The following is a 22,022-nucleotide window of genomic DNA, read 5'->3' as shown; positions in this document are numbered from 1 at the left end:
AATTAGGCCCGCCGACTTACATGGAGTCCTAGTTCTTCTGCGACCAGAAGGCCAGGGACAGACGATTTCTCTTTACCCAAGTTGGTAGGTGTCAGGTAATTACCACTCGGTCATGGGTAAAAAGGTGGACCGAAACACATACACTCCGATCGAGTCGGCCGAGGATCGGCTTCCCCATCAATCAACGATGCTGCCGACCCATCCATCAAGGGTGGCAGCCCCGCTGTCGGAACCACTGTTCCCGGGGGTCATTGCCTGGCCCATCTGGGTCTAGACAGGGTCTGTCTGATGCAATTTTGATCATCTTGACCATGATATTTATAAATGCGGATGGTTTCCCAACTGTGGTAATATCGAAACAGGGTCACTTGACAGTGAATCGCTTGCTTGCAAGACATTCTTTAGAAACATAAATCACAACCGTATTCTTTTCCAAAGCATTGGCGCTGTGTCCAACGACGGCGAGAGCTTTAGCAAACTGCGAGGACGGAAAGACTAAGGAATATATATATCTACCTGAGGGAAAAGAAGAAAGAAAAGAGGGAGAAATCACATGCTCTAACACGGTTTGTTTGAAAATGACAGGGCACTGTGACAATCAACCAGTGAGGAGGCCAAGCCAGGAGGTCTCTTCTACGATCGATATAGAGGAGACGACGGAAAAGACAACGACAAATTTGACCCTACAAAAGGTTCCTACCACGACCGGAGGAGAAGAGGCTGTCCTGGGACCGCAGTCTGATGGACTTCCCAACGGTGGTTTGCGTGCCTGGCTACAAGTTTTGGGGGGCTTCCTCCTATTCTTCAACTCATGGTTAGTTTCTCGGCTTCTTTGAAGAAGGCTTAGTCGCTGACGGAGATACCAAAGGGCCATCGTCAACTCCTTTGGCGTCTACCAGAGCTATTATTCTCAGAATCTGCTCAGCAGCCAATCGCCATCAAACATTTCATGGATCGGATCTATACAAGGGTTCCTGCTCCTCGCTGTCGGTTGCGTAGCCGGGCCTTTGTTTGATGCCGGCTACTTTCGAATCGTCATCACCACGGGTGCTGTCTTGGTTGTTGTTGGCTTCATGATGACGAGCCTTGGCACCGAGTACTGGCACATGCTTCTAGGCCAAGGCTTCTGTATTGGCATGGGTGCAGGTTGCCTCGTCGTTCCCTCCCTCGCCCTTCTACCACAGTACTTTGGACCATCCAAGCGAGCACTGGTTATCGGAATTGCCGTGACCGGAAGTAGCCTCGGCGGTGTGGTGTACCCGCTCCTTTTCACAGCCCTGATCAGCCGTATCGGCTTCGGCTGGACCAACCGTGTGCTCGGTTTCATCTCACTAGGCACCCTAGGTACCGCCGTTCTCGTCATGCGCACTCGCGTCAAGCCTCGCCAGGTGCGGTCCTTGTTTGACCCGGCTTCATTCCACGAGACGCCCTACCTACTGTACTGCGCAGCCCTGTTTTGCTCCAACTTCGGTTTCTTTGTGCCAGTCTTCTATCTCCAGCAATACGCTCTCGGTCACGGGTTGGAGCACAGCGAGGACTTAGCGCGGAACCTAGTGGCAGTGCTGAACGGGGCGTCCATCTTGGGACGTCTCGCGCCTAGCCTTGTGGTGCCGTATATTGGGCCCATAAATACAATGATCTGGGTCGCCGGTATGGCAGCAGTGGTCACTTTTTGTTGGGTGGCGGTTAACGACCTGGCCGGAAATGGTAAGATTTTTTTTTTTTTTTGCTCCTGTGTTCCCTTCCTCCTGTACTCCTGTGGTATGAGGTGATTTGTCATCAAGGCAAAGCCACAGAGAAAAAGACAGACATAAAGACAGAGTTTACTGACCGAAATCTCGTTTCAACATCTAGTCTTGTTTGCAATCTTGTATGGATTCAGCACTGGTGGCATCGTCAGCCTCCCGGCTGTAGTATTGGCATCGGTCACCAAGGATCTTGGCTTTCTGGGAGCAAGGATGGGGACCTCAAACCTCATTAATGCTATCGGCTCGCTCTGTGGTCCTCCGCTCGCTGGTGCCATATTGAAGTCGGGTCGAGGTTCCAACTGGTTGGGCTTGCAGTTGTTTGCCTCCTTCACCCTCACGTGCACTGCTTTGTTGTTTTACGCAATGCGCGTGGCTAGAGTTGGACTCAGAATGCTTCGCAAAGCATAATACATTGTGAATACAACCTGGCTTTGTTACCTCGGTAGTATAACATGCCCTATCAGCCTACTAAGCCGAGGTATGTCAGGTAACATAGCTTGACTTGCTTGTTTCGTGTGATGCACAAAGGAACGACATGTTCCCCTCACATTGAAACCTAACCCGCCAATTTCAAGTCACGTGTGCACGCGTTTGTTTACTACTACCTTGTAATCCCACCGGAAGTAGTTTCTCCTCCACTCCAACATGAGAAACAGGGCAGGTACAGGTAAACCTACCTAGCCAAGAAAGAAAGAAGAACAAAAGAAGAGAAAACCAAAAGAAATGCAGACATCTGTGAAAAATACTCGACCCTCACACCTGCTAAAACTCGGTACCTTACGCGCTATTTATTCAGTTACTTTTCCCTGACTTTCATCTTCTCAATTATCACAAAACTTGTCGCAACATGCCCCGACCTCCTTTGCGCGCTAGGGCTCGTCAAAACGAAGACTCAAACCCTGCCGCGTCTGCTCCCCAACAACCCTCACCCCTCGCCGCCCCGCTTCCAACAAACAAGCAACACGATTCCGTCATGAGAAATGAAGACCACGACTCATCAAACCTGACCGAGACCGACCGCCCGTCTCTCCCACTATATAACACGACCTTCCATACGTATCGCGTCTCGCCCCTTCACATCGGCAACGAGCCTCTCACTGCCGCCCGCCTCTCCCGCCTCTCTCACTGCCTACGCGATGCACTCGTCGGCGACGTCGTGCGCGGCGTCCAGGTACGCCTCCCTGCCGAGGATGCCTCAAACGACCAGCGATACGGCTCCCTTGTACTCGTCACAATGATGTGGGCCGAGGTGTTTGAAGGAAACAATGGCCTCTTGTTGACACTGCAGTACGAGGCTGCCGAGTGTCACGCCCTCCTTCTGCCCGGGGAAGAGGGTGTCAATCCGCTATCCATGGGTTCGGCGCAGTTGCCCCTGCTTCTTATTCGCATGCCGCCAGCACTGAGGCTTGCTGTGATTGAATTTCTAGCGAGGGAATTCGACTGCCGAATCAGTTCGCTTGCACTGCGGGGAAGCAACCTCGTTGATGCTTGGGAAAACTGGGCGGATCAAGTCGGCTTGCAGAGCTCGTCTCCTTCGGCCATGCTATCCAAAGATCTTGTTTTGACGTTGGGCTTCCGATTGCCGGCTACGACGGAAAAGTCCACGATTGGGCTCAAGTCGATTGATCTGATAGTTCCTGCCTCAGATCTACGTCAGTTTGTGGATGAGGGGCGGAAACAGGTTCAACGCACAAACCCACAGCGACCCTTTACCGCGGCTCTCAAGAGCTATTTACAGGCTCACCTGGCTCTCGACATGGACCACCCTACCGTGGTGCTTGTAAAGGTGGCTTGCGGTGGATTTGTCATCTCGGAGGGTCGGCTCAAGTTGTTTGAGCCGCCTATACCTGACGATGAAACCAGTGAGACCAGATCAAAGGAGACAGCGGCTGCCGATCAACTGCTTCAGAAGTTGTGTGCACAATCTCGCGCAAACCCTAAGACGTTGTTTATCCACAGCTAACAATACTTTCTACGTTGTTCGACTTGTTGGCACTCTCACACCGGCTGAAATGCGACTCAGGTCATCGCGGTGTATCAACAAGTGGGACATTTAAAACAACAAGCTCTATAGCTTTCGTTGCCTCACGCGACAACAGACGCGTGCGACTTATTCCGCGGATGCTGACTATCTGTCTAATGCCTAATAACCCCAGACGGACAACCAGAAAATTGCCGCTCTAGTCCGCATTATAATGTAAAACGATGCTGCTGATTGAAATCATGTTTGATGGTATCGCACTGCGGATCTTATTCGGAGAGAAAATGAACCAACGGATACGGAAGAGCAATCGATTTCTTCTGACTCGCAATATGGTTTGGATAAATGGTGTGCCTCTGGAGTAGTAAGTTGATCACTTGGCTGAACCTTTTTTATTTTATTTTTTTCGAGGGACCGTGTCGTGTTACCGTAGAGTCCGGTGTGCAACTTGTACCGCCAAAGCCATATTTGGCAGCGCGGTACTTGCGTACCTAGTTATTGCTCTGCCGCGGGAAAATAAATTTCAGCACGTTCCAACTGCCGTGCCTCGGCAACATCGAATGACCCGGGGAACCCCACATCAATCGCAACGGTTCAAAAGCCTCGGGCGCTTGGGGGTAATCAGAATCAAATCGCCACCACGACATCTTTTACAGTACTGCTTTCTCTCAACTACAACTTTTTGTTTTGACAGACTTCGTGACCTCATTTCACTTTGACGCAACAGCCTCATCTTCCAGAAACACAATTTTATTTAAACAAGACAACACAAGGTCACTACCACACAAGGTCACTACCACACAAGGTCACTACCACACAAGGTCACTACCACACAAGGTCACTACCACACAATCGTCAAAATGGCTGTTGAACGTCTTGGCTCCATTCTCAAACATCTCACCCCAGGCAATGCTCTCTCAACCATGTGCGTTACTTAGCCTGACCGGTTGCAACATGCCGCGGGTTCTATTCGCGATATCCCCTAAAGTCTCCTACTGACATCTGACTTGTTTGCCACTTAGAACATCCAAAAACGACGACGACATCGTCATCACGTATGCCGCACGTACCCCACTAGCCAAAGCTCGCAAGGGCGGCTTCAAGGACACCTCGCTCGAGTACATGGTGTTTGCGCTCCTGGATCAAGTGCGACAACGCAGCAAGATCGACCCGAGCCTCGTCGAGGACATTTGCATGGGCAATGTCTCAGATGCCAAGGCCGCCTACAAGCTCCGCGCCGCCGCCCTTGCCGCAGGCTTTCCCAACACACACTCTGCTTCGTCCGTCAACAGGTTTTGCTCGTCGGGCCTCAAGGCGACGGCCGATATCGCACATGCAATTAGCAATGGCAGCATCGATATCGGTATCGCTTTAGGTGCCGAGAACATGTCCGTCGGCGGCGACGCTTTGGATGCTCCCTTTGACGAGGATGTCACCTTGCACAGCCAGGAGGCGAAGGACTGCATGATGCCCATGGGCTGGACGTCAGAGAACGTTGCGAGCGACTTCGGCATTAGCCGCGAGGAAATGGACAAGTTCGCCGCCCTCAGTTTCCAAAAGGCTGAGAAGGCACAAAATGCCGGCTGGTTCGACGACGAAATTGTCCCGATCCGCACCAAGGTCAAGGGCCCTGACGGCGAGGTCAAGGAGGTCACGCTGACGAAGGACGAGGGTATCAGGCCCGGCACGACAGCTGAGACCTTGGGCAAGATTCGCGTCGCGTTCCCTCAGTGGGGAAGCACGACTACGGGAGGAAACGCCAGCCAGGTGACGGATGGTGCCGCAGCAGTGTTGCTTATGAAGCGGTCAACGGCCCACAAGCTTGGGCAGCCCATCATGGCCAAGTACGTCGGCTCGACGACAGCGGGCCTGGCGCCTCGCATCATGGGCATTGGCCCCACTGTCGCCATTCCCAAATTGCTGGCCAAGCACGGCATCACGCTGGCCGACTGCGATGTGGTCGAGATCAACGAGGCGTTCGCCAGCATGGCCGTCTACTGCCGCGACAATCTCGGACTGGACGCCGAGACCAAGATGAACCCTCGCGGCGGTGCCATCGCACTGGGTCACCCGCTCGGAGCAACCGGTACGAGGCAGATCGTCACAGGTCTGAGCGAGTGCAGGCGGACGGGCAAGAAGATCTTGCTGACCAGCATGTGCATCGGCACGGGTATGGGCATGGCCGGGTTGTTCGTTAACGAGCAGTAGTGTGATGACTCGATGAGGCTGTAGTTTTGTCCTGTAAAATTGTTTACAGTATATATATTGTTATCAATACTAAATTCTGATTATCCAGCCTGTTTACATTTTACCAGGTTTCCACAGCTTGTTTGTCGTTTTCTTTTTTTTTTCTTTTTTTTTTTGGGGGGGACGGTACCCAACAACCGTTTACACTTGCCGGCCCAAGAAAGACGCACATGAAAACTCAATCCTGATGTGAGGGATTCCATTCCGTCGGCTCCCAGAACTTCCAGAACAAGTCGGCTTTTTGTCGCGACGCAGTTCAGACGTTTCCATCTGTTCGATCATCTTGCCTCCGGCGGGGGCGGGGAGTGAGTGAGTGGGTGGGGTATTAATGATCAACGAATTCGGCTTGTTCGGATCTGCAAGATAAGGCTGTCTATCTTACAGTACGTATAGTGCCACACCAGCCATCCGGTGAACGCTGAAAGAATTGGTCGGATGTAATGGTCTGGAATATCCTCATTCCTCACTGGTCTCGATAATGAAGACATGTCCTACCTCTTCCCCTTTTTTTCCCTCCCTTTCTCTTTTTCTACGTTCTTGTTTTCTTTTTGGTTTCGCTGTTCTTGCCTCAAGGTATTTTTAACAGCAAAGAAACCCCCTGCTCTGAAGAGCTGAGAAAGGGCCCATCCGGGTGCATGGCACTAATTTCCGATTCTTGCAGCTCGCCAAGGAGTCAAGACCTCGGCGGCGATCAATACGGGCCAGCCAGCAGAGACTGCTGTTGGCCACCGGCCAGGCACAGCCTGCCCTCAAACAATGGCAATCACACAACTTCCACCTTTTCCATCTTGAGTTGCATACGTGGTTCTTTGCACTTTTTGAGTTTTTATTTTATTTTTATTCGTTTTTTTATCGCTTGCGTCTTTATCAGCTCGGCTTGAATGCCTTCGCCTTCGTTACTTCTTTCGGTTTTGATTTTTCACGGACTAACGTTCGTTTTCAGATTCTGCAACAGATGTCAATTGTCATGGTGCTTGCTTCGTCACATTAGCTGATTGACTGACTGGTCCATCTCAAAACTGGACGTCGTCTCCTTCAGTCGCCAAGCCAGTATAATTTGCCGCCTCGTTTTGGTTGGCTGATATATATTTTGTTTCTGCACATATCATGCCTGGAATTTGAAAAGATAGCATAGAATAGTAATTCTCTGTTCCTCTACTGGCCTCACTTGCGTCATCGGCGTCTTTCACGATGCACCTGCCGGCTAGCCTCGTCACACTCACTGTGCTGGCTCTTGCCTGCGCGCAGACCGTCAAGCAGAACCCCAAGCGCGGCCTCGTGTTCGTGCCCAATGACGCTACTCCAAGGGACAACTACATTTGGACCAGGCCGCCGACGACGCTTTCGTGGTACTATAACTATGGCCCGGAGCTGTCTGTAGTCTTCAACAACCTGACACAGGACCAGTTCGAGTTCGTCCCGATGCTGTGGGGCGCGTCGTCGGACCCCGAGGTGGCCAGGACGGACACGAACTTTGCGGAAACAGTCAAGGATGTGATCAAGAAGCGTGGGGTCAACATCACGCACGTCATGGGCTTCAACGAGCCGGACATGGCGGGTGATGGCATGTCCAACATCAGACCAGACATCGCAGCGCGTGTCTGGGTCAACAACATTGTGCCGCTGCAGGAGATGGGCGTCAAGGCCGGCCTGCCCGCGCCTACGGCCAGTTGGGACGGCATACCTTGGCTCAGGCAGTTCTTGGGCAACTGCAGCAACATCATCAGTACTGGTGGTGAGAGGAAAAATTGTACATTTGACTTTGTGCCAATTCATTGGTACGGGAACTTTGAGGGTCTGGCGTCCCATATCGGGACGTATGCTGCTGCGTGAGTACTGTGTAGTATGCGGGTTGGCTGTTGCGATTCTTTCAGAAATTGGGGACTAACACCCCTTCCTTGACAGGTTCCCCGGCAAGAAGATATGGGTCACAGAGTACAACGCCGACCACCAGGACCTGGCAGCGACGCAGGATTTCTTCAATCGCTCGCTCGAATATATGGACCGGATCGACGAGGTAGAGCGTTACAGCCTATTTGGTGCATTCCGGGCCTCTACTAGTAATGTTGGCCCGAACGGAGCCATGCTCTCCGCCGGGGGAGAGCTGACCGACATCGGGGCGTGGTATCTCGGTAGGAATGCCATGGGAGTGGCGCCGTCGAGTACTGTGGGCAGTGCTGCCACAGAGATCCATGTGGGTTTGAGGGAATGGTTGGTCATGGTATTTGCTGCGGTGCTTCTGCTGTAATGATCCCTAGCGTGGTAATACGGATTTGAGCATGAAGACAAGGACGATGGTGGCTGAGCTTCAGCTCCTATGACTAGATTACGTACTGCACTTTTAGAGAGTTGCGCCGTAAAATGGCATGATGACGATGATCATACAAGGCTGCAGCTTAACTGTCAGGCACATATCCACTCAAGACATCTCATGATAAACAGACAACGTTGATACAATGAAGGTATATATGATCAAGACAATTTCAAAGGCTCAAAAGGGGTAATAGTTGGGTCTATTTCTGGAAGAAGAAAAAAAAAAAAAGCCATGGAGTATTAATGAATAACTCCGGAGTAGTAGAGACCTTGCGCAACAATTAACGTTGGATGTTCAAAGCATAGAAGAAAAAGTAAAAATAAATTTATTACCAAAACATACAACACCGAGGATTCCCCAGTGGTCACCCACCTGAGTACTAGTTCGGCCCTCACTGGTTTGACTAGGGGAGAGCGGACGGGATCCCGTATATTCCAGTGGGTATGGTCGTATGTGTCAGCGTAATGAGGTGGTTATGACTAAGAAGTATAATGAATCGATAGCGAGCAACTTGGCCCTGAATTGACACTGTAAAACCGGTCAAGTCATGGAGTATCTACATCAGTCAAACCTGCAGTTCATGCCCAAGCCCAAACATCTTACATTACCAACACTCTTTTGTATCTTTTGCAGGGAGAAAAAAAATGCTCTACCTCAGCATGCTTATCGCCTTGTCCTGGGACCGTTACCCAAGAACTCCCCAAGCTGTAAGGACGTCACACCTTCTCTTGCCGATCCTACTGACGATGCAACACCCAAAATAGTTGACTCGAATCCGCGCAGGACCTCGGCCAATTCGGCAACCTGATCTTCCTGACCACCCGGCCCGCTGCCGTTGGTGCCATTGTTCCTTGCCGTCGCAGCACGCTGCAGCTGATCCACCAGGTTCCCACCAACGGCATTCATGTGACTCTCAATCTCACTCAAGTTCCGCTGGAACTTTCTAAGCTGCTCGTCCATCTCGTCTGCCGTTTGCGAGAAGAAGGCAATCAAGTCCGCGTTGCTGTCCCCGCTGCCTGCCCCTGCGCCGCCCGCATCTCCAGCAGCCGCGGCAACTGCATCCTGTTGCTGCCGCCAAAGCCCTGCAGTGTGGTATTGCGCTGGTAGCTTGAGATTGTCAACGGCCTTGAAACTCAGCTTGGCCTGTTCGGCGTCCACGTGGACGAGCTCGCGAACCGCCTTGACAGCCTGGGCGTCCTCAGACAAAGTATCAGCCGCACCGTCGTACTTGCGCATGACGAAGCGCACATCGTTCGGGATCGCGGCGAGTTGCTCGCCGTGGGCAGGCATGAAGGCCTCGACGTCGTTGCACTGGTTGATAACTGCTTGAATGCCCTTGTCTATCTTCTGGATCTCCTTCTGTATCGTCTCCTCAAGATCGTTGAAGCGGGTTGTCGACTTGAGATTCGACAAATCTATGCGAACCCCTGGCACGACCTGTTGCGACTGGTTCGTGGACTGACCCATAGTCAGGCCGGGGGGCGCGGCGGTTGAATTGTTGAATGTTCGGCCAAACATGCTCCCTGATTGCTGTTGCTGCTGCTGCTGGGGCTGCTGGGATTGACCAAGCAGAGTGTTTCCGCTGATGAACGTTAATGATTTGTTAGTGGGCGGGCGCTCACAAGAATTCAAGCAAGACGGTGAGCAAAACGAGCATTAACTTACAAGAGTGAGGGCTTCTGTTGTTGTTGTTGTTGTTGTTGGGGCTGTGACAAGCTGTTGCCGAAAAGGCCACCACCACCGGTTGTTGTTTGCTGCGTCGAATTACCGAAGAGTCCACCGCCGCCTGTACCTGTGTTTTGTTGTGTAGCGTTGCCGAAAAGGCCGCCGCTTGCTGTCGTTTGCTGTGTTGAATTGCCAAAGAGCCCGCCACCACCTGTGCCCGCAGTTTGCTGCGTCGCGTTGCCGAAGAGTCCACCGCCCGCAGCTTGTTGTTGTGGTTGAGTTACTGCAGAGTTTCCGAATAGTCCTCCACCTGTTGTCGACTGTTGGGGTTGCGCAGCTGTCGCGTTTCCAAAGAGTCCTCCACCTGTTGTCGTAGTCTGCTGGGGCTGTTGAGCAGTTGTGTTACCAAACAGGCCGGGCTTGGGTGCATTGTTGGCTGCTGCATTCGCGTTTCCAAACAGGCCTCCTCCCGTTGTCGTCGTGCTGCCCGCTGCTCCAAATAAGCCACCACCCGTGGTACCGCCAGCCGCCGCGGGCTGGGAGGCTGCGGCTGCGGCGCCGAACATGCTGCTGCCCGCTGCTGTCGTAGGCTGCTGCGCGTTGGTGGACTGGCCAAAGAGACTCGTGCCTGTCGTAGCGTTGTTTGCGTTGTTCGCACCAAACAAGCTGGTTGTTGCTGGTGCTGCAGAAGAAGCCTGTTGGGTTGTCGATGATCCAAATATGCTGCTGGCGCCTCCGGCTGGTGGAGGTTGTTGCTGACTCGATCCACTTCCACTGAGGACGGGTTTGCGTGGGTCAGCAAGATGGGGGTGCTGGAGAAACAAACAACAATAAAAAAAAAAAAAAAAAAAAAAAAAAAAAAAAAAACGTTGGTAGCCTTCGCGTCCTAAAGGTGCGATCCCTTCACACAGTCCCACTTTCAGGGCGGTGTGTGTGTGTTTTTTTTTTTTATCCTCTCTTGGGATCAATGCACCTAGTGCGGAGCTAGGAGCGGATGGATGAACGCGTTATGTGGAATCGCGACAACATGGAGATGCCTAGGTAGCTCGGTACAGTACAGTAGCTTGAGTACCTTGGGTAGCAATGTTTAATCAACGAAACAATGGATCAAACGCTTACAATAGGTTTGCTGCACCTGTGTTGATACTCAGACCTCCAGGCACACTCGCTGAGCGAAAAAGAGACATTGAATTCGTCTGCGCGTGATGCGACTTTCATGGGACTGATCTCAATTCAATTGAAATTCCAGAGACGAGGAAGGGATGTGTTTCTGTAAGGTACCTAGCCGGTATTACGCAGTGAGTAAAGCTGGTGGATGGCATGGGAAGGCCAGGGAGCCTAGGATCGCGTCGCAAGAGTGGGTCCAACTTTGTTTGAATACGCGACGACAGACGCTTTCTCTACCTCTCTAATGGCCGCCCAATCAGAATTAAAGTCGACACTTGCCTAGCTCAAGCTTCCCCTTCCCTGCATCGAAATAGACGTGGGGAAAGCAAGCTGCTTAACACTTACCGTTCGCAGTTGCATTCTCAGAAGATACAACCGAGAGGTACCTAGGTACTCAGAATTTCTTCGACGGTCACTCCGCCCCGATCGCAATTGTAGCGAAAACAACATAACCAATTTTTATTCGCACGCAACCCGGTTCGAAGCAACAAGACCTGCCCAGCATGAGTGTGGAAATGGATGAAGATGATGACTTTTATGCCCCTGAAGAGCCAGTTGCGCCCCCAGTATCAGTAGAAGCACCAACGAATTCCACGACCGCAGCTACAGTGAAGCCGGCAGCTCCCAAGAATGAGGACGAGGACTTGGAAGAAGGAGAGGAGGAGGACGAAGGTGGCGCCATGGATGAGGACGATGATGATTCTGTAATGCTTCCCGTTCCACTTCCCTGCAGTCGCATGCTTTGCGACATGTCTACCTTACCTACTTAAGGCACCTTACCTGCATTTACCCAAACTCAACCCCACTAACTCCGCTCTCTTAGGATATTGACATTATCACCGAACGCAAAGACGGCACAAGTGCTGCCCCGCCATCACAGTCCAAGTACAGCGAAATAAGGAGCATCCCACAGAGATCGGTAGCAACAGACGGAACAGCTCCGGCAAAACCAGCCCCTAACAAAAAGGAGGATACCGTCAAGGGGTCCGATCTCCCTCCAGTCACCAAGTCCAACTTTGACCCTTACGCCATTCCTGAACACAAGCCTACCGGGAAGCCCTTGACTCAAGTAAATATAGACGAGGGTACGTATCCAACGCCATTGTTCTTTCTGCTTCCTCCCTCTTGGATTGAACTATCCATTCCTTGGGCATACTTTTGCAAACGTACTAAGAGCTCTCCTACATATCCCCACAGATCTTGGCGAGGATGCCGCGCCCTGGCGCAAGCCCGGCACCGACATTAGTGACTACTTCAACTACGGCTTCGACGAGTTCAGCTGGGCCATCTATGCGCAAAAGCAGAATCAGCTACGCTCCGAGTACAGTGCCGACGCCATGTCCCAGAACAGCAAGAAGATGATGGAAGACCTGAACATGATGATGATGGGAGGCATGCCCGGCGGTGGTCCAATGGCAGGTGGCATGCCCGGAATGGATGGCGGCGGTGGTATTCCACCCGAGATGCAGGCCATGATGCAGCAGATGATGGCATCGGGGATGGACCCAAGCCAGATGGACCCGGCAACAATGTTTGCTGCAATGCAGGGAGGGGGTGCTGGGGGTGGACCTGGAGGTGGTGGACAAGGTGGTGGAAACCAGAACTTTGGCGGTGGTCAGGGTTTTGGTGGTGCCCAAGGTGGCCAGGGCTATGGGTATGACCAGCAGCAGGGAATGGGCGGCAGGGGAGGTTTCAGAGGGCGCGGCGGCAGGAGGTGGTAACCAACGGGTGTGTCTTCTTTGACTTCAACCTGATTTGAGAAAATGGATATCCTCAAAATCCTTCTTTTGTCGTAACTGAAACTGGTATCTGCCCAAAATATATGCCGTACAATGAAAAACGCCTGGCGCCGCCGGTATGATGATACAACGAAGAAAATAATAATCCTCGACCACCGCAAACATCAGTAGATGCCCTCTGCTCCGTCATCCCCTTCATCGTAGTCGTCGTAGTCGTTGCCGTCAAAGTAAGCCTCGGCATTGTAGTCACCTTCGTCCGAGTCCTCAAACTCATCATCCATCTCTTCCTCCATGCCCTCCTCATCCTCTGCATCCAAATCACCCTCCTCCTCCTCTTTGGCAAGTGCCTCGAGGCGCTTTTTGCGCTCCTCGTCCGTCTCGTTCCGTCCAAAGATATCCTCTGCGGTTCGGAGGGAGTGGACCTCGGAAAGAGTAAGTACCTTCTTCTTGCCGGTGCCACCGCGCCCACTCTTGCCGGCACCATCATTGCCATCGAGTGTATCGTGTAATTCGGTGGGGAAGAGAGTTTTCACTGGTTGTGGTACACCAATAAGTCAGCAATCTAGACCGCGCGCACACGTTATGTAAAAGCGGACGGGATATGAATCTCGAGAAGCTTGTAGTTTGTCGACATACTAAATGGCCTTGCCGAGAGGTCTGGCAACGTGCGCTCCCTACGCTCCAATCTCTTGGAGTACATCGGCATACTGAAGAAAGGGTCGACAGTGGCCTTGTTCTTGACTCCGTAGCGCTGGTTGACCTGCTCCTGGCCATAAGTTCGCAACGGAGTGTCCGAGTCGACATTCCAGGTTCGGGTCTGCGTGTAAAGCGGCCCAGAGTGAATTTGTTCACACACGAGCAGGTACGATGAGACTTGAGACTTTTCTCTCGAAGTCAAAGGCGCGGCTGTTGGGACGACATATTCCTGAATTGCATGATTGAATATGTCAGCAGCCGGCGATAAAGGCGCAGAAGTACAATGGGAAGCCGCGCGAGGTGCGTAGTGGATAAGCTAAACACGAGCCGATCACAACGTACCGGAAACACCTCGGACGGGCGCATGTCGGCCTTGAGGGTTGGGTCATTAGCCCAGGCGACATTGGCGAGACTTCCTCTGGCGCCGCCTCCACGGCCGCCACGGAAGCCTCCGCCTCCTCTCCCACCACCGCGGCCGGACATGGTGTACCAGGATTTGTCGTGTGCGTATTTGTGCCTGCCTGCCTGCCTGCCTGCCTACTTGTGGGTATGGTCGGCTTGTCGCGTCACGTCACAGCCAGTGAGCAATTGACAATCGGAGCTTGATAGGGAAAGAAAAAATTGGCGGGGTTGACTGCCCGCTAGCTAAGGTACAATTTCTCCGGGGTGGAGTCATCAATGAAGCGTGTGGGGTTGAGCCTTGATTACGGTTAGGTACCTACACGGTATATGAACTGTACCAGAGTTTGGTATCTTGTATGTACCTCTACACTATGTCCCCCGCAGCGGGGGAGCTTAAGGGCGTTGGGGTCGGCAGGGACCACCGAGTTCAGATGTACCGGCAGGCATCCATCAACTGACGAGGCTCTCTTGTACCTTGCACGATACCTTCACGTCACCCTGAGATTGGCCGGCTATCAGTTTCCTTCTCACCTTCCCGTTGATTAAAGAAAAAATATGTTTGATACCCACTAGTTCTAGTCTGAACAACCATCTATTGACAGTAATCTTTCACATAATTCTTAACTGATGCTTGCACTGACTGGATTACCTACCTACCTACTTACCATTCAAACGAGAGAAAGAAAGAAAAACCAAACGTGTGCTCAAAGAAACCATCATAGTGTGTCGGTGCACGATGGACGCCCTTCCGACTCGGTTGGACAAGCTAGAAGAGCATCTTGATGAGCTTTCTAGCAACCCTGAGACACCCATCGACGCAGCTCTCTTTGACCATGTCGAGCTTCAGGTCACAGGTAAGCAAGCTTTTATTTGTTTTCAACTCTGATTCCTACCCAAAGACCCGCTTGAGTGCCCTGATGAGCTAGATCAACCAGTCAAGTCGCTCACTCTCCGTACTATCCGATCACTTGGTTTAGAGGCAAACATCCCTCACCTAATGCCCCGACTGCTTCCCAAGGTCGCCTCGATTCTAAGGATGTACCAGAACGACCCCCAGGTCCTATGTAATTTGGCCCTCAAACTACTGCAACAGGCAACTCTGTCCCAGGTTCTCTCTCTCACTTCGGAAGAGGATCTCGCCGGGGCTCTGCAATCCCCCGCACCATCGGCCAATATTCTTGCCATGGAAATCATTGGCAAGGCGGCGGCAACCCCCGCCGAGGTTGCCATTTTGTCTGTCTCGACGCCTCTAGTTACTGGATTTCTTTCGTGTTGGCTCTCTTCACCAGATGTGGGTGTTGGAGAGCGAGGGATTAAAGTCTTGGAGGCACTGCTCGAAACAGACTGCCCAATGCCTGGTAATGAAATCGGCGATGGCGACAGGACGCAGCTAGCTAAAAAGAGAGCTCCTGGGCATGGGAAGCTTTGGCGTCGACTGTTCCAAGACAAGGATGTCTTTAGCTTGTTGATAGAGCTTCTCGAGGGACGGCATTTTAACAGCACTACTCAGCCACAACAGCAGAGTCTGGCACATGGTCGGATTCTACGCCTAGTCCCCACTCTGGCACGCATCAACCTCGCTGGCATCACGCAATGTGGCTTCCCAGAGTTACTCCCAAAAGGAAGGAGAGCCGTTGGTCAGACGGCCGGACCAGACAGCCTACTCCACTATGTCACGCTACGTATGGTGGACATGGAGGACCCGCTAATGAGACTCTCACTTGTCGATTTTATTGAGACGCTGGTGCTAGAGCTGAGATCATCCGAGTACTCGCCAGCAAAGGTAGAGACGGTACGCGGTCTTTTGAGGGATGCTACGGCCCTAGATCATTCGTTGACGGAGACGCTGCGGACGCTACCAAATAGAACCGAGGAAGCCGATGCGATGATGGATTGGGTCAATGAGATTTTGCCTGCCTCTGCTACGAGAGTGCAGTGATTTTGGTGTTGAGACGGGAAAGACAAAAAAAGAAATGATCAGCGGATGCTATTGATACCTCCATGGCCTGTAAAATAGCGTCTAGCAGACTGATTGGCGCCCATGAGGCAAATTAGAAGAGCTCTCCATATCTAGTGGCAGCTTGTGGGCAGTGATGCTCTGTTTGCGTGCGGATCCGAGCTGTGGGCAAGAGTATGCCGGCATGCCTTTGATGTATTCCATGCCCTTTTTGGGCTTTTCCTCGGACTCTTGGCTGCAGTGCAGTGTGTTTTTGCCTCTTGCTTGGTTACATAACAGCAAAAAAACAGTCTAACCACAAGATGTCCGACACTGGGTAGTATCCAGAGTTGGATTTTTTTTTAAAAAACATCTCACTCCCATTGAGGCGAAATCTCTGCTCATTCCGAGTCCACCAAGCATTGTCATGTTGCGTGTTGACTTCGCGTATTATATCCTGGTCGGCTCCGGTTGCGGAGCTCGGGTTCGCCCAGGCAAGGCGGCGTCATTTGTTAGAAAGTCCTTCTTATTCAAGTTGACGGCTTTCTGGGTAGACGTTGCGCAGACTGTAATCCAAGTTGTGCTGGGGTTCGTGGCCCAACTAGTAGTGTATATCTTCTCCACTGGGCAGAAATAGACGTCTTGTTGAACATGAATATCTGAGCAGCCGTGGCAGTCGACTGGAGCCGTCAAAGTTCTTGTTGCTGAGTATAGCGTCTGTGTACCATCCCAGTAGCATGGGATGTTGTTGTTGCGTATCGTCGTTGTGCAGCCGTGGGCCATGAGTTGAGCAGCCGCGTCTGTCCCCTCCTTGTGCGGAACGATGTAATGGCGGCCGTCAGCCGCCGTGAAATGATTACTTTGGAGATTCGGCTGTCGATGATTCTCTTTCGCCAGTTTCTCTGGTGGATATGCCCCAGGCGGGGTTGCTAAGGCCGTGGCTGGCCATGCCCCTAGAGCAAAGAGCATTAAAATTCCCATGCGCGCAGTGTGACGTCTCAACGGCATAGATTGCGTCGATATTATTGGGATAGGGATGTGGGTGGTTTGTCTCAACCTCGCTGTGACGGGTGATTTCGCCTGCTGCAATGTCGCGTGCCTGAAGCTTTTGTACACGCCCATGATTCTGAGAAGCCTGTTTTCTTTCATAGAGTCACCAAGACAGTCCATAAATTGGTTGATCCAAGACAGAAAGAGAGTGTGGTATTCGGGGGGGTTGGCATGAACTGAGCAGAGACTAGTCCCGTACGGTTCAGAACTCGGCTATAGTTAGCTTCTGACTGGTTGCCTCTGTGGAACATATACCACTATGGTTCCCAAGCAGCAGGAAACCAGCCGCTTCAATGGCCACTGCATGCGGCAAGGCCTATCAGTCAGGTTATATTGTAGGTGGCATTATTATGTGCCCTATCAATTCCCGATTTTGACTATCACAACTTTCACTCAGATGCCGGCTGCTCGCATCGACCTCTCTCCCGCACGATATTGATGCAGTACTGCGGGTCACGGATGATATGATTAAAGGGGCGTGCCTCTTCGGGCAAGGGTCACAATTTAATATGCATGCAGTATGGATCTAATTTATGAGAACAAAATTAGAAAATGATCAGTGATAACCTCTTCCGGGTCTTTATGCCTTGGAGCCCAAACAGCCGCAGGATCCAGCACAAATCAAATACAGAATAAGACCTGGGCCCATGTTTGATTGGTTTGTATACACGGGGTGGTTCATTGCAGGGGTTAAGACGGCACAAGTGGTAGGGTCACGGCTAAATCAGGATGATATCAACAGAGGCTAGTATCGGATTGCCGACAACAGTGGCTGCCGAGAGATTCTGCACTCGGGAAGAAATCACAGATTAAACCAACTAGGACGGCCAAGCAATACCATCTAAAAGTAGAGTCACGAAGCTCCCGGGAAGCGCCAACGTAGCTTAATGATCAACTCAGTTCCTGAGGCGAGTATTTCGATTAATAGAGGTCAGGCATTCCGATAATATGTCGCTTTAGTATAAAATGCAACATGAGTGGTGATTAACCCAGTTAAAATCCATTGTTGCTCAAACTCGAAAGTTGTCTAGTTATACATGCCTGGACCAGGCCAATCGAAGTTGAGGCCGGATCCTTGGCCATTCATCTATTCCATAATCCCCGTTAGTAATCTTGGTATTAGGATGGGGACTGTACACATGCAGGTATGTAAGGTATAAGGGTACAAATTTGGCTGCTTACCATGGTCCCTAGGTCCCACATACCGTCCATGTCAAATGACAGGTCGGCGATTCCACCAAATGCCACAAATTTCTCCTGAGGAGTGCTATCCGCCGTCGCCGTCTCGATATTTGAATGCCCGAAGCCACTGTCGCCCGTATTTCCGGAGTCTCCGGACGTTAAAATGTCCTTTGCGGAACCTGTGATTCCCTCGATTGTGCTCGCACTTACTTGTTTCCCAGCGTCACTTGCCTTGGATGTGGACGTTTCGTTAGCTTGCGCGGATGAGACACCTACACGGGCAGCCAATACTTTGAGCAAGCCGTGACATTTGGATATAGACTCCTTGATGGAGGCAATGCTCCTGGTGCGCATTTCGTCGTCCGACTGACCCCTCTGGATCGACTCTGCCTGTGACAGAACACAGTGGACAAAAATTAAACCTTTGGTGTTGGTGTCGCCCGCTAGAATACGCCTCTCTGCCCAGGCAGCAAAACCACGCAAGGCACCCAAGAGATCCGCAAAGGGCATTACACCGAGACCAAAGGTTGTCTTGGGTGGGATCCCGCCGCCTTGCAAGTGTGAATCCGGTCCGGTGCCCCCAAAGTCACCGGCAAAGCCAGCCTCTGTTCGTGTGGCTTTTTCCTCTCGCAGTTGCCAGATGAGCTCTGTAGCCAGTGTCACGGTGCTCTGCAAATTATTGTTTCGATATATCCCAGAGCCACATATTGACAGCCGGGAAAAGTCGGCCCTTCCTACAGACTCTGCTGGTCGGCGGTCCTCTGAGACGCCATCACTGCAGCACGATCGATAGAGCATCATGGCGGTCTCAACCGATACCTTTCGAGAGAAGTAGTGTGAAGGATCTCGCTGAAGCGCAGTTTGCCAAGGCATGTGGAGGGCCAAGAAGTAACGATGTGTGATCAATTCTGTCACGAGTATCTGGAACTCTGAAGGATGCTGCTGATTTGTTGCACTGTTGGGGGAATCATGACTGTCTCGAGATCTGAAGGACCGGAGAATCATGGACAAAGTTCGACATGCGGCCGTCATTTCCGTGTTGAGCCGAAGCGTCGTGCTATAATTCCCATTGCTGCGGAAGTCGTTTAAATATTGAGCAATGGCGAGACGGGTTGGGAAGGATTTGTAGAGCGCGATTTGGACAGAAGTTTGAGTGAAGTGGTCGGTAGGCATCGGCTGGGGGGCTTCGAGCACGGTTTCAGCCTCAGTATCGTCCAGTTGAATATCGTCAAAGTTTGATGGAGGTTTTGTGTCGAAGTCCGAGAGTGAAATTGACGCTGGTCCGCCCGAATCTATGCTGGCTTGTAGCGCCATCTCCAATATAGTACCCCAAAGCCTCCGTCGTATCTCGGCACGATAGATGGGCATCTTGGAAAGTTTGTCAGGGTCACGATGAAGGCCCATAAATATGGCATTGCGTAATAGTTCTCCGGCAGATATCCATGTCAAGTCTGCGCCGACACCAGTCGTCTCACGAGCAATGTGCAGTAAGCACATGCTCTGCATCGCATCGAGAGACAATCGCGCCTTGAATGTGGGCGTTGGCGATGTGATCCAATGCTGGGCATCGTGTAACCACTCAGTAGCCTGGTTCCGGAGAGAGAATATATCGTCTTGCAGACAGGCTCCGATGGCGAGCACAAGCTGTAGCTGAACCAAAAAGGCATCTCGAACAGCCGTCGGATCCTCCCAATATTTGACATACTCCCTGCGGAATCGGGGCACGTGCAGGATGCGATATATTGTCTCGAAAGTACGAAAGTAGTTGTCCACGAGTTGGTCGCACAGTTCCCGAGAGCAAGGTGGACGCCTGTTCTGACTGAATTTATGACTTGCAGACACTGGCATTCTAGTAGATTTTATACGTCGACCTAGCCTTTTGTTGGCGCTCAGTCTGCTGTAAAGCGTCTCGCCGTGTTCCTCTTTCGAGTGCATAACTTCAATTATTAGAGGTAACTGCTATCAAGGCTCAGCGAAGTGCTCGAATAGTTACGCAAACGCAGAGCGAATGTGGAAGGTTGCGTGAGTCCTTGCGCCAAGAGGCGTGGCTTGAGGCACACTATCATGTGGAGGGAAAGGAAAGATACGTACGGCTACGGCGCTGTGCATCCAGTGGCTCACGCCAAAGTATCTTGTCTTTGCTAGGATGCCCTTGGGAGCGCCCCGGTTTATCAAGCGCTGGGCAGCATCATGTGCAGAACCATCAGGACCTGCGCTTGGCTGCACTCGAGAAAGCCGCTGCTCGAGCTCGCGGATCCTCTCATTCAGGGAGGTCACGTTCGCGTCAAGCGCAGAGGACGGGCTTCTCCCCTCAACCCCAGCGTTGGATGAGACCGAATTTACGGCGGGAGTCTGAAGGTCTTCAATAGCCCGGGGAGGCCAGACGGATTCAGGGTCAGCCGGAGGTGTTGTGTCCGGAACCCGACGTCTAGGTACATTTGAAGAGTGGTAGCTGCAAACATCCGCACACTGGTGACGAATACAGTTGGTGCAGGGCACCGCTCTGTCACATTTCACCTGGCAATCAAGCAAGACAGCACGGCGTCAGTCGCGGTCTCTTTATGTTATAATTATGGCCGGTTGAGGGAAGACGATTTAAAGCCTAACTAACCTTTCTTCTCCTACACTCGTCTGAGTAGCAATATACGCATATAATAGTCAGCAAGCAATGACGACAACCCTTGGTTGAGGCATATCATGGGACGAAAATGTTTTTAGACAAGAGCTTTCTGTTGACGCACCGCATGCCAATGCCGGTCTTCGTCGCTTCCTCTGCAGGCGCACCGCATTGCGAGCCCCGACATCCTCTGCTTGCGAGATATCCATAAAGCTACCTGGACCCGTAGGTAGGCACTCAGGCGCGGAAATCGATTTGCCAGCAATTGTCTGCTCTTGAACCGCCTTGTTGTTCGACGCCGGCCGAAAATCCGAGAATAAGCCTTCCCCGAACTCTGACATATTAACATTGGTAAAGCGCGAGATTAACACAATTGTAACCGAGCAAGATAAAAGAAGCAAGGACAGCGGCGCCAAGAATGCCTCAGTGCGCATGTAGCGGTACGAAATGAACGCGCTTGCTTACTTTTGACGCTATCTCCGTTCGACTAGACTGGACTAGTCTAAAACTAGGCTAGGTCGCTGGCATGCCGATAAGTCCGTAATTTCCCGGCTATGCCCGAGGATAAGGCCAGGCTCCACTTGAACAGCGGCTTCCATTACACCTTGGTACACATACTGCTGATATGTGAATGTTGGGTTAGGGTAAGACGGACAGTGAGTGGGTGGAGCAGTCTCGGGAGGTAGTCTCAGTGCTCACACTAGACCACCCCTGCTTCGCAGTGGTGGACCGGGCGCTCCATGTACCTCTCGGCCACATGGCTTTTCGACCAATCAAATCGGCCGAAAAAATCGTGCCCGTTCTAGTCTGAGGACACCTTGTCGATTATCGCCGCAAATGGAGGTAATCGTACAGTAAATACACCGTACACGCACTGTATGTGCACCGGCAATACAGTTATTTAACTGTGTATTTGTTTATTAACGAATATTTAATTAAATAAAAATGGTAAAAGTATAATGAAAATATTGGTATAAAGTTTAAAATTAGGGCTTTTTAACGGTTAAACCCTTATATTTACACACGTTATATACAAATTATAATAAAAATAAATAATAATAATATTATTTTTAACACTTTATGTTAGAATTTATAAATAAATAATAATATATATAAATTTTTTATTTTTATAAAGTAATAAATTTAATTATATTAATATCCACGTATAAACTTTTTTTTAAATTATTATTCGTTAATTTTTTATTTATTAAAAAAATATATTAGTTTAATATATTTATTAATAAAAGGTTTTATAAATTAAAAACTTTATATATAAAA

General features: G+C 51.2%; 10 protein-coding genes across 10 annotated transcripts; 6 read left to right on the top strand and 4 right to left on the bottom strand.

Moving 5' to 3' along the window:
• Window positions 1–355: 355 nt before the first annotated feature.
• Window positions 356–2,242, top strand: PgNI_11128 (uncharacterized protein). Its single transcript, XM_031131102.1, has 3 exons — window positions 356–814; window positions 869–1,707; window positions 1,855–2,242. The coding sequence occupies exons 1-3, from the start codon at window positions 579–581 to the stop codon at window positions 2,154–2,156; spliced, it is 1,377 nt and encodes a 458-aa protein (XP_030976876.1). The 5' UTR covers window positions 356–578; the 3' UTR covers window positions 2,157–2,242.
• Window positions 2,243–2,595: 353 nt separating this feature from the next.
• PgNI_11127 (uncharacterized protein) lies at window positions 2,596–3,711 on the top strand (the record flags this gene model as incomplete). Its single annotated transcript, XM_031131101.1, has 1 exon — window positions 2,596–3,711. The coding sequence occupies one exon, from the start codon at window positions 2,596–2,598 to the stop codon at window positions 3,709–3,711; it is 1,116 nt and encodes a 371-aa protein (XP_030976883.1).
• Window positions 3,712–4,557: 846 nt separating this feature from the next.
• Window positions 4,558–6,025, top strand: PgNI_11126 (uncharacterized protein). The gene is made up of 2 exons (XM_031131100.1): window positions 4,558–4,654; window positions 4,752–6,025. The coding sequence occupies exons 1-2, from the start codon at window positions 4,590–4,592 to the stop codon at window positions 5,935–5,937; spliced, it is 1,251 nt and encodes a 416-aa protein (XP_030976882.1). The 5' UTR covers window positions 4,558–4,589; the 3' UTR covers window positions 5,938–6,025.
• Window positions 6,026–6,294: 269 nt separating this feature from the next.
• On the top strand, window positions 6,295–8,483 carry PgNI_11125 (uncharacterized protein). The gene is made up of 2 exons (XM_031131099.1): window positions 6,295–7,805; window positions 7,882–8,483. Exons 1-2 carry the CDS (start codon window positions 7,168–7,170, stop codon window positions 8,222–8,224), a joined length of 981 nt encoding a protein of 326 aa, XP_030976885.1. The 5' UTR covers window positions 6,295–7,167; the 3' UTR covers window positions 8,225–8,483.
• Window positions 8,484–8,845: 362 nt separating this feature from the next.
• PgNI_11124 (uncharacterized protein) lies at window positions 8,846–11,267 on the bottom strand. Its single transcript, XM_031131098.1, has 3 exons — window positions 11,075–11,267; window positions 9,956–10,729; window positions 8,846–9,872 (listed from the first exon to the last, which is right to left on the bottom strand). Exons 1-3 carry the CDS (start codon window positions 11,140–11,142, stop codon window positions 8,954–8,956), a joined length of 1,761 nt encoding a protein of 586 aa, XP_030976884.1. The 5' UTR covers window positions 11,143–11,267; the 3' UTR covers window positions 8,846–8,953.
• Window positions 11,268–11,476: 209 nt separating this feature from the next.
• PgNI_11123 (uncharacterized protein) lies at window positions 11,477–12,843 on the top strand (the record flags this gene model as incomplete). Its single annotated transcript, XM_031131097.1, has 3 exons — window positions 11,477–11,826; window positions 11,946–12,207; window positions 12,320–12,843. The coding sequence occupies exons 1-3, from the start codon at window positions 11,626–11,628 to the stop codon at window positions 12,841–12,843; spliced, it is 987 nt and encodes a 328-aa protein (XP_030976879.1). The 5' UTR covers window positions 11,477–11,625.
• Window positions 12,844–13,025: 182 nt separating this feature from the next.
• Window positions 13,026–14,040, bottom strand: PgNI_11122 (uncharacterized protein; the record flags this gene model as incomplete). Its single annotated transcript, XM_031131096.1, has 3 exons — window positions 13,026–13,393; window positions 13,498–13,786; window positions 13,900–14,040. 3 exons carry the CDS (start codon window positions 14,038–14,040, stop codon window positions 13,026–13,028), a joined length of 798 nt encoding a protein of 265 aa, XP_030976878.1.
• A 417-nt stretch (window positions 14,041–14,457) lies between these two features.
• On the top strand, window positions 14,458–16,225 carry PgNI_11121 (uncharacterized protein). The gene is made up of 2 exons (XM_031131095.1): window positions 14,458–14,813; window positions 14,937–16,225. Exons 1-2 carry the CDS (start codon window positions 14,696–14,698, stop codon window positions 15,896–15,898), a joined length of 1,080 nt encoding a protein of 359 aa, XP_030976881.1. The 5' UTR covers window positions 14,458–14,695; the 3' UTR covers window positions 15,899–16,225.
• A 120-nt stretch (window positions 16,226–16,345) lies between these two features.
• Window positions 16,346–17,017, bottom strand: PgNI_11120 (uncharacterized protein; the record flags this gene model as incomplete). The annotated part of the gene is made up of 1 exon (XM_031131094.1): window positions 16,346–17,017. The coding sequence occupies one exon, from the start codon at window positions 17,015–17,017 to the stop codon at window positions 16,346–16,348; it is 672 nt and encodes a 223-aa protein (XP_030976880.1).
• Window positions 17,018–17,736: 719 nt separating this feature from the next.
• On the bottom strand, window positions 17,737–21,197 carry PgNI_11119 (uncharacterized protein). Its single transcript, XM_031131093.1, has 5 exons — window positions 20,869–21,197; window positions 20,739–20,758; window positions 20,219–20,644; window positions 18,128–20,083; window positions 17,737–18,032 (listed from the first exon to the last, which is right to left on the bottom strand). The coding sequence occupies exons 1-5, from the start codon at window positions 21,176–21,178 to the stop codon at window positions 17,973–17,975; spliced, it is 2,772 nt and encodes a 923-aa protein (XP_030976917.1). The 5' UTR covers window positions 21,179–21,197; the 3' UTR covers window positions 17,737–17,972.
• Window positions 21,198–22,022: the final 825 nt, after the last annotated feature.

The sequence above is a fragment of the Pyricularia grisea genome, chromosome VI (genome assembly GCF_004355905.1).
Source record: "Pyricularia grisea strain NI907 chromosome VI, whole genome shotgun sequence".
Classification (NCBI taxonomy): Eukaryota; Fungi; Ascomycota; class Sordariomycetes; order Magnaporthales; family Pyriculariaceae; genus Pyricularia; species Pyricularia grisea.
The sequence above is the reverse complement of the archived record's forward strand: the minus strand, read 5'-3'. Positions and strand labels throughout refer to the sequence as shown.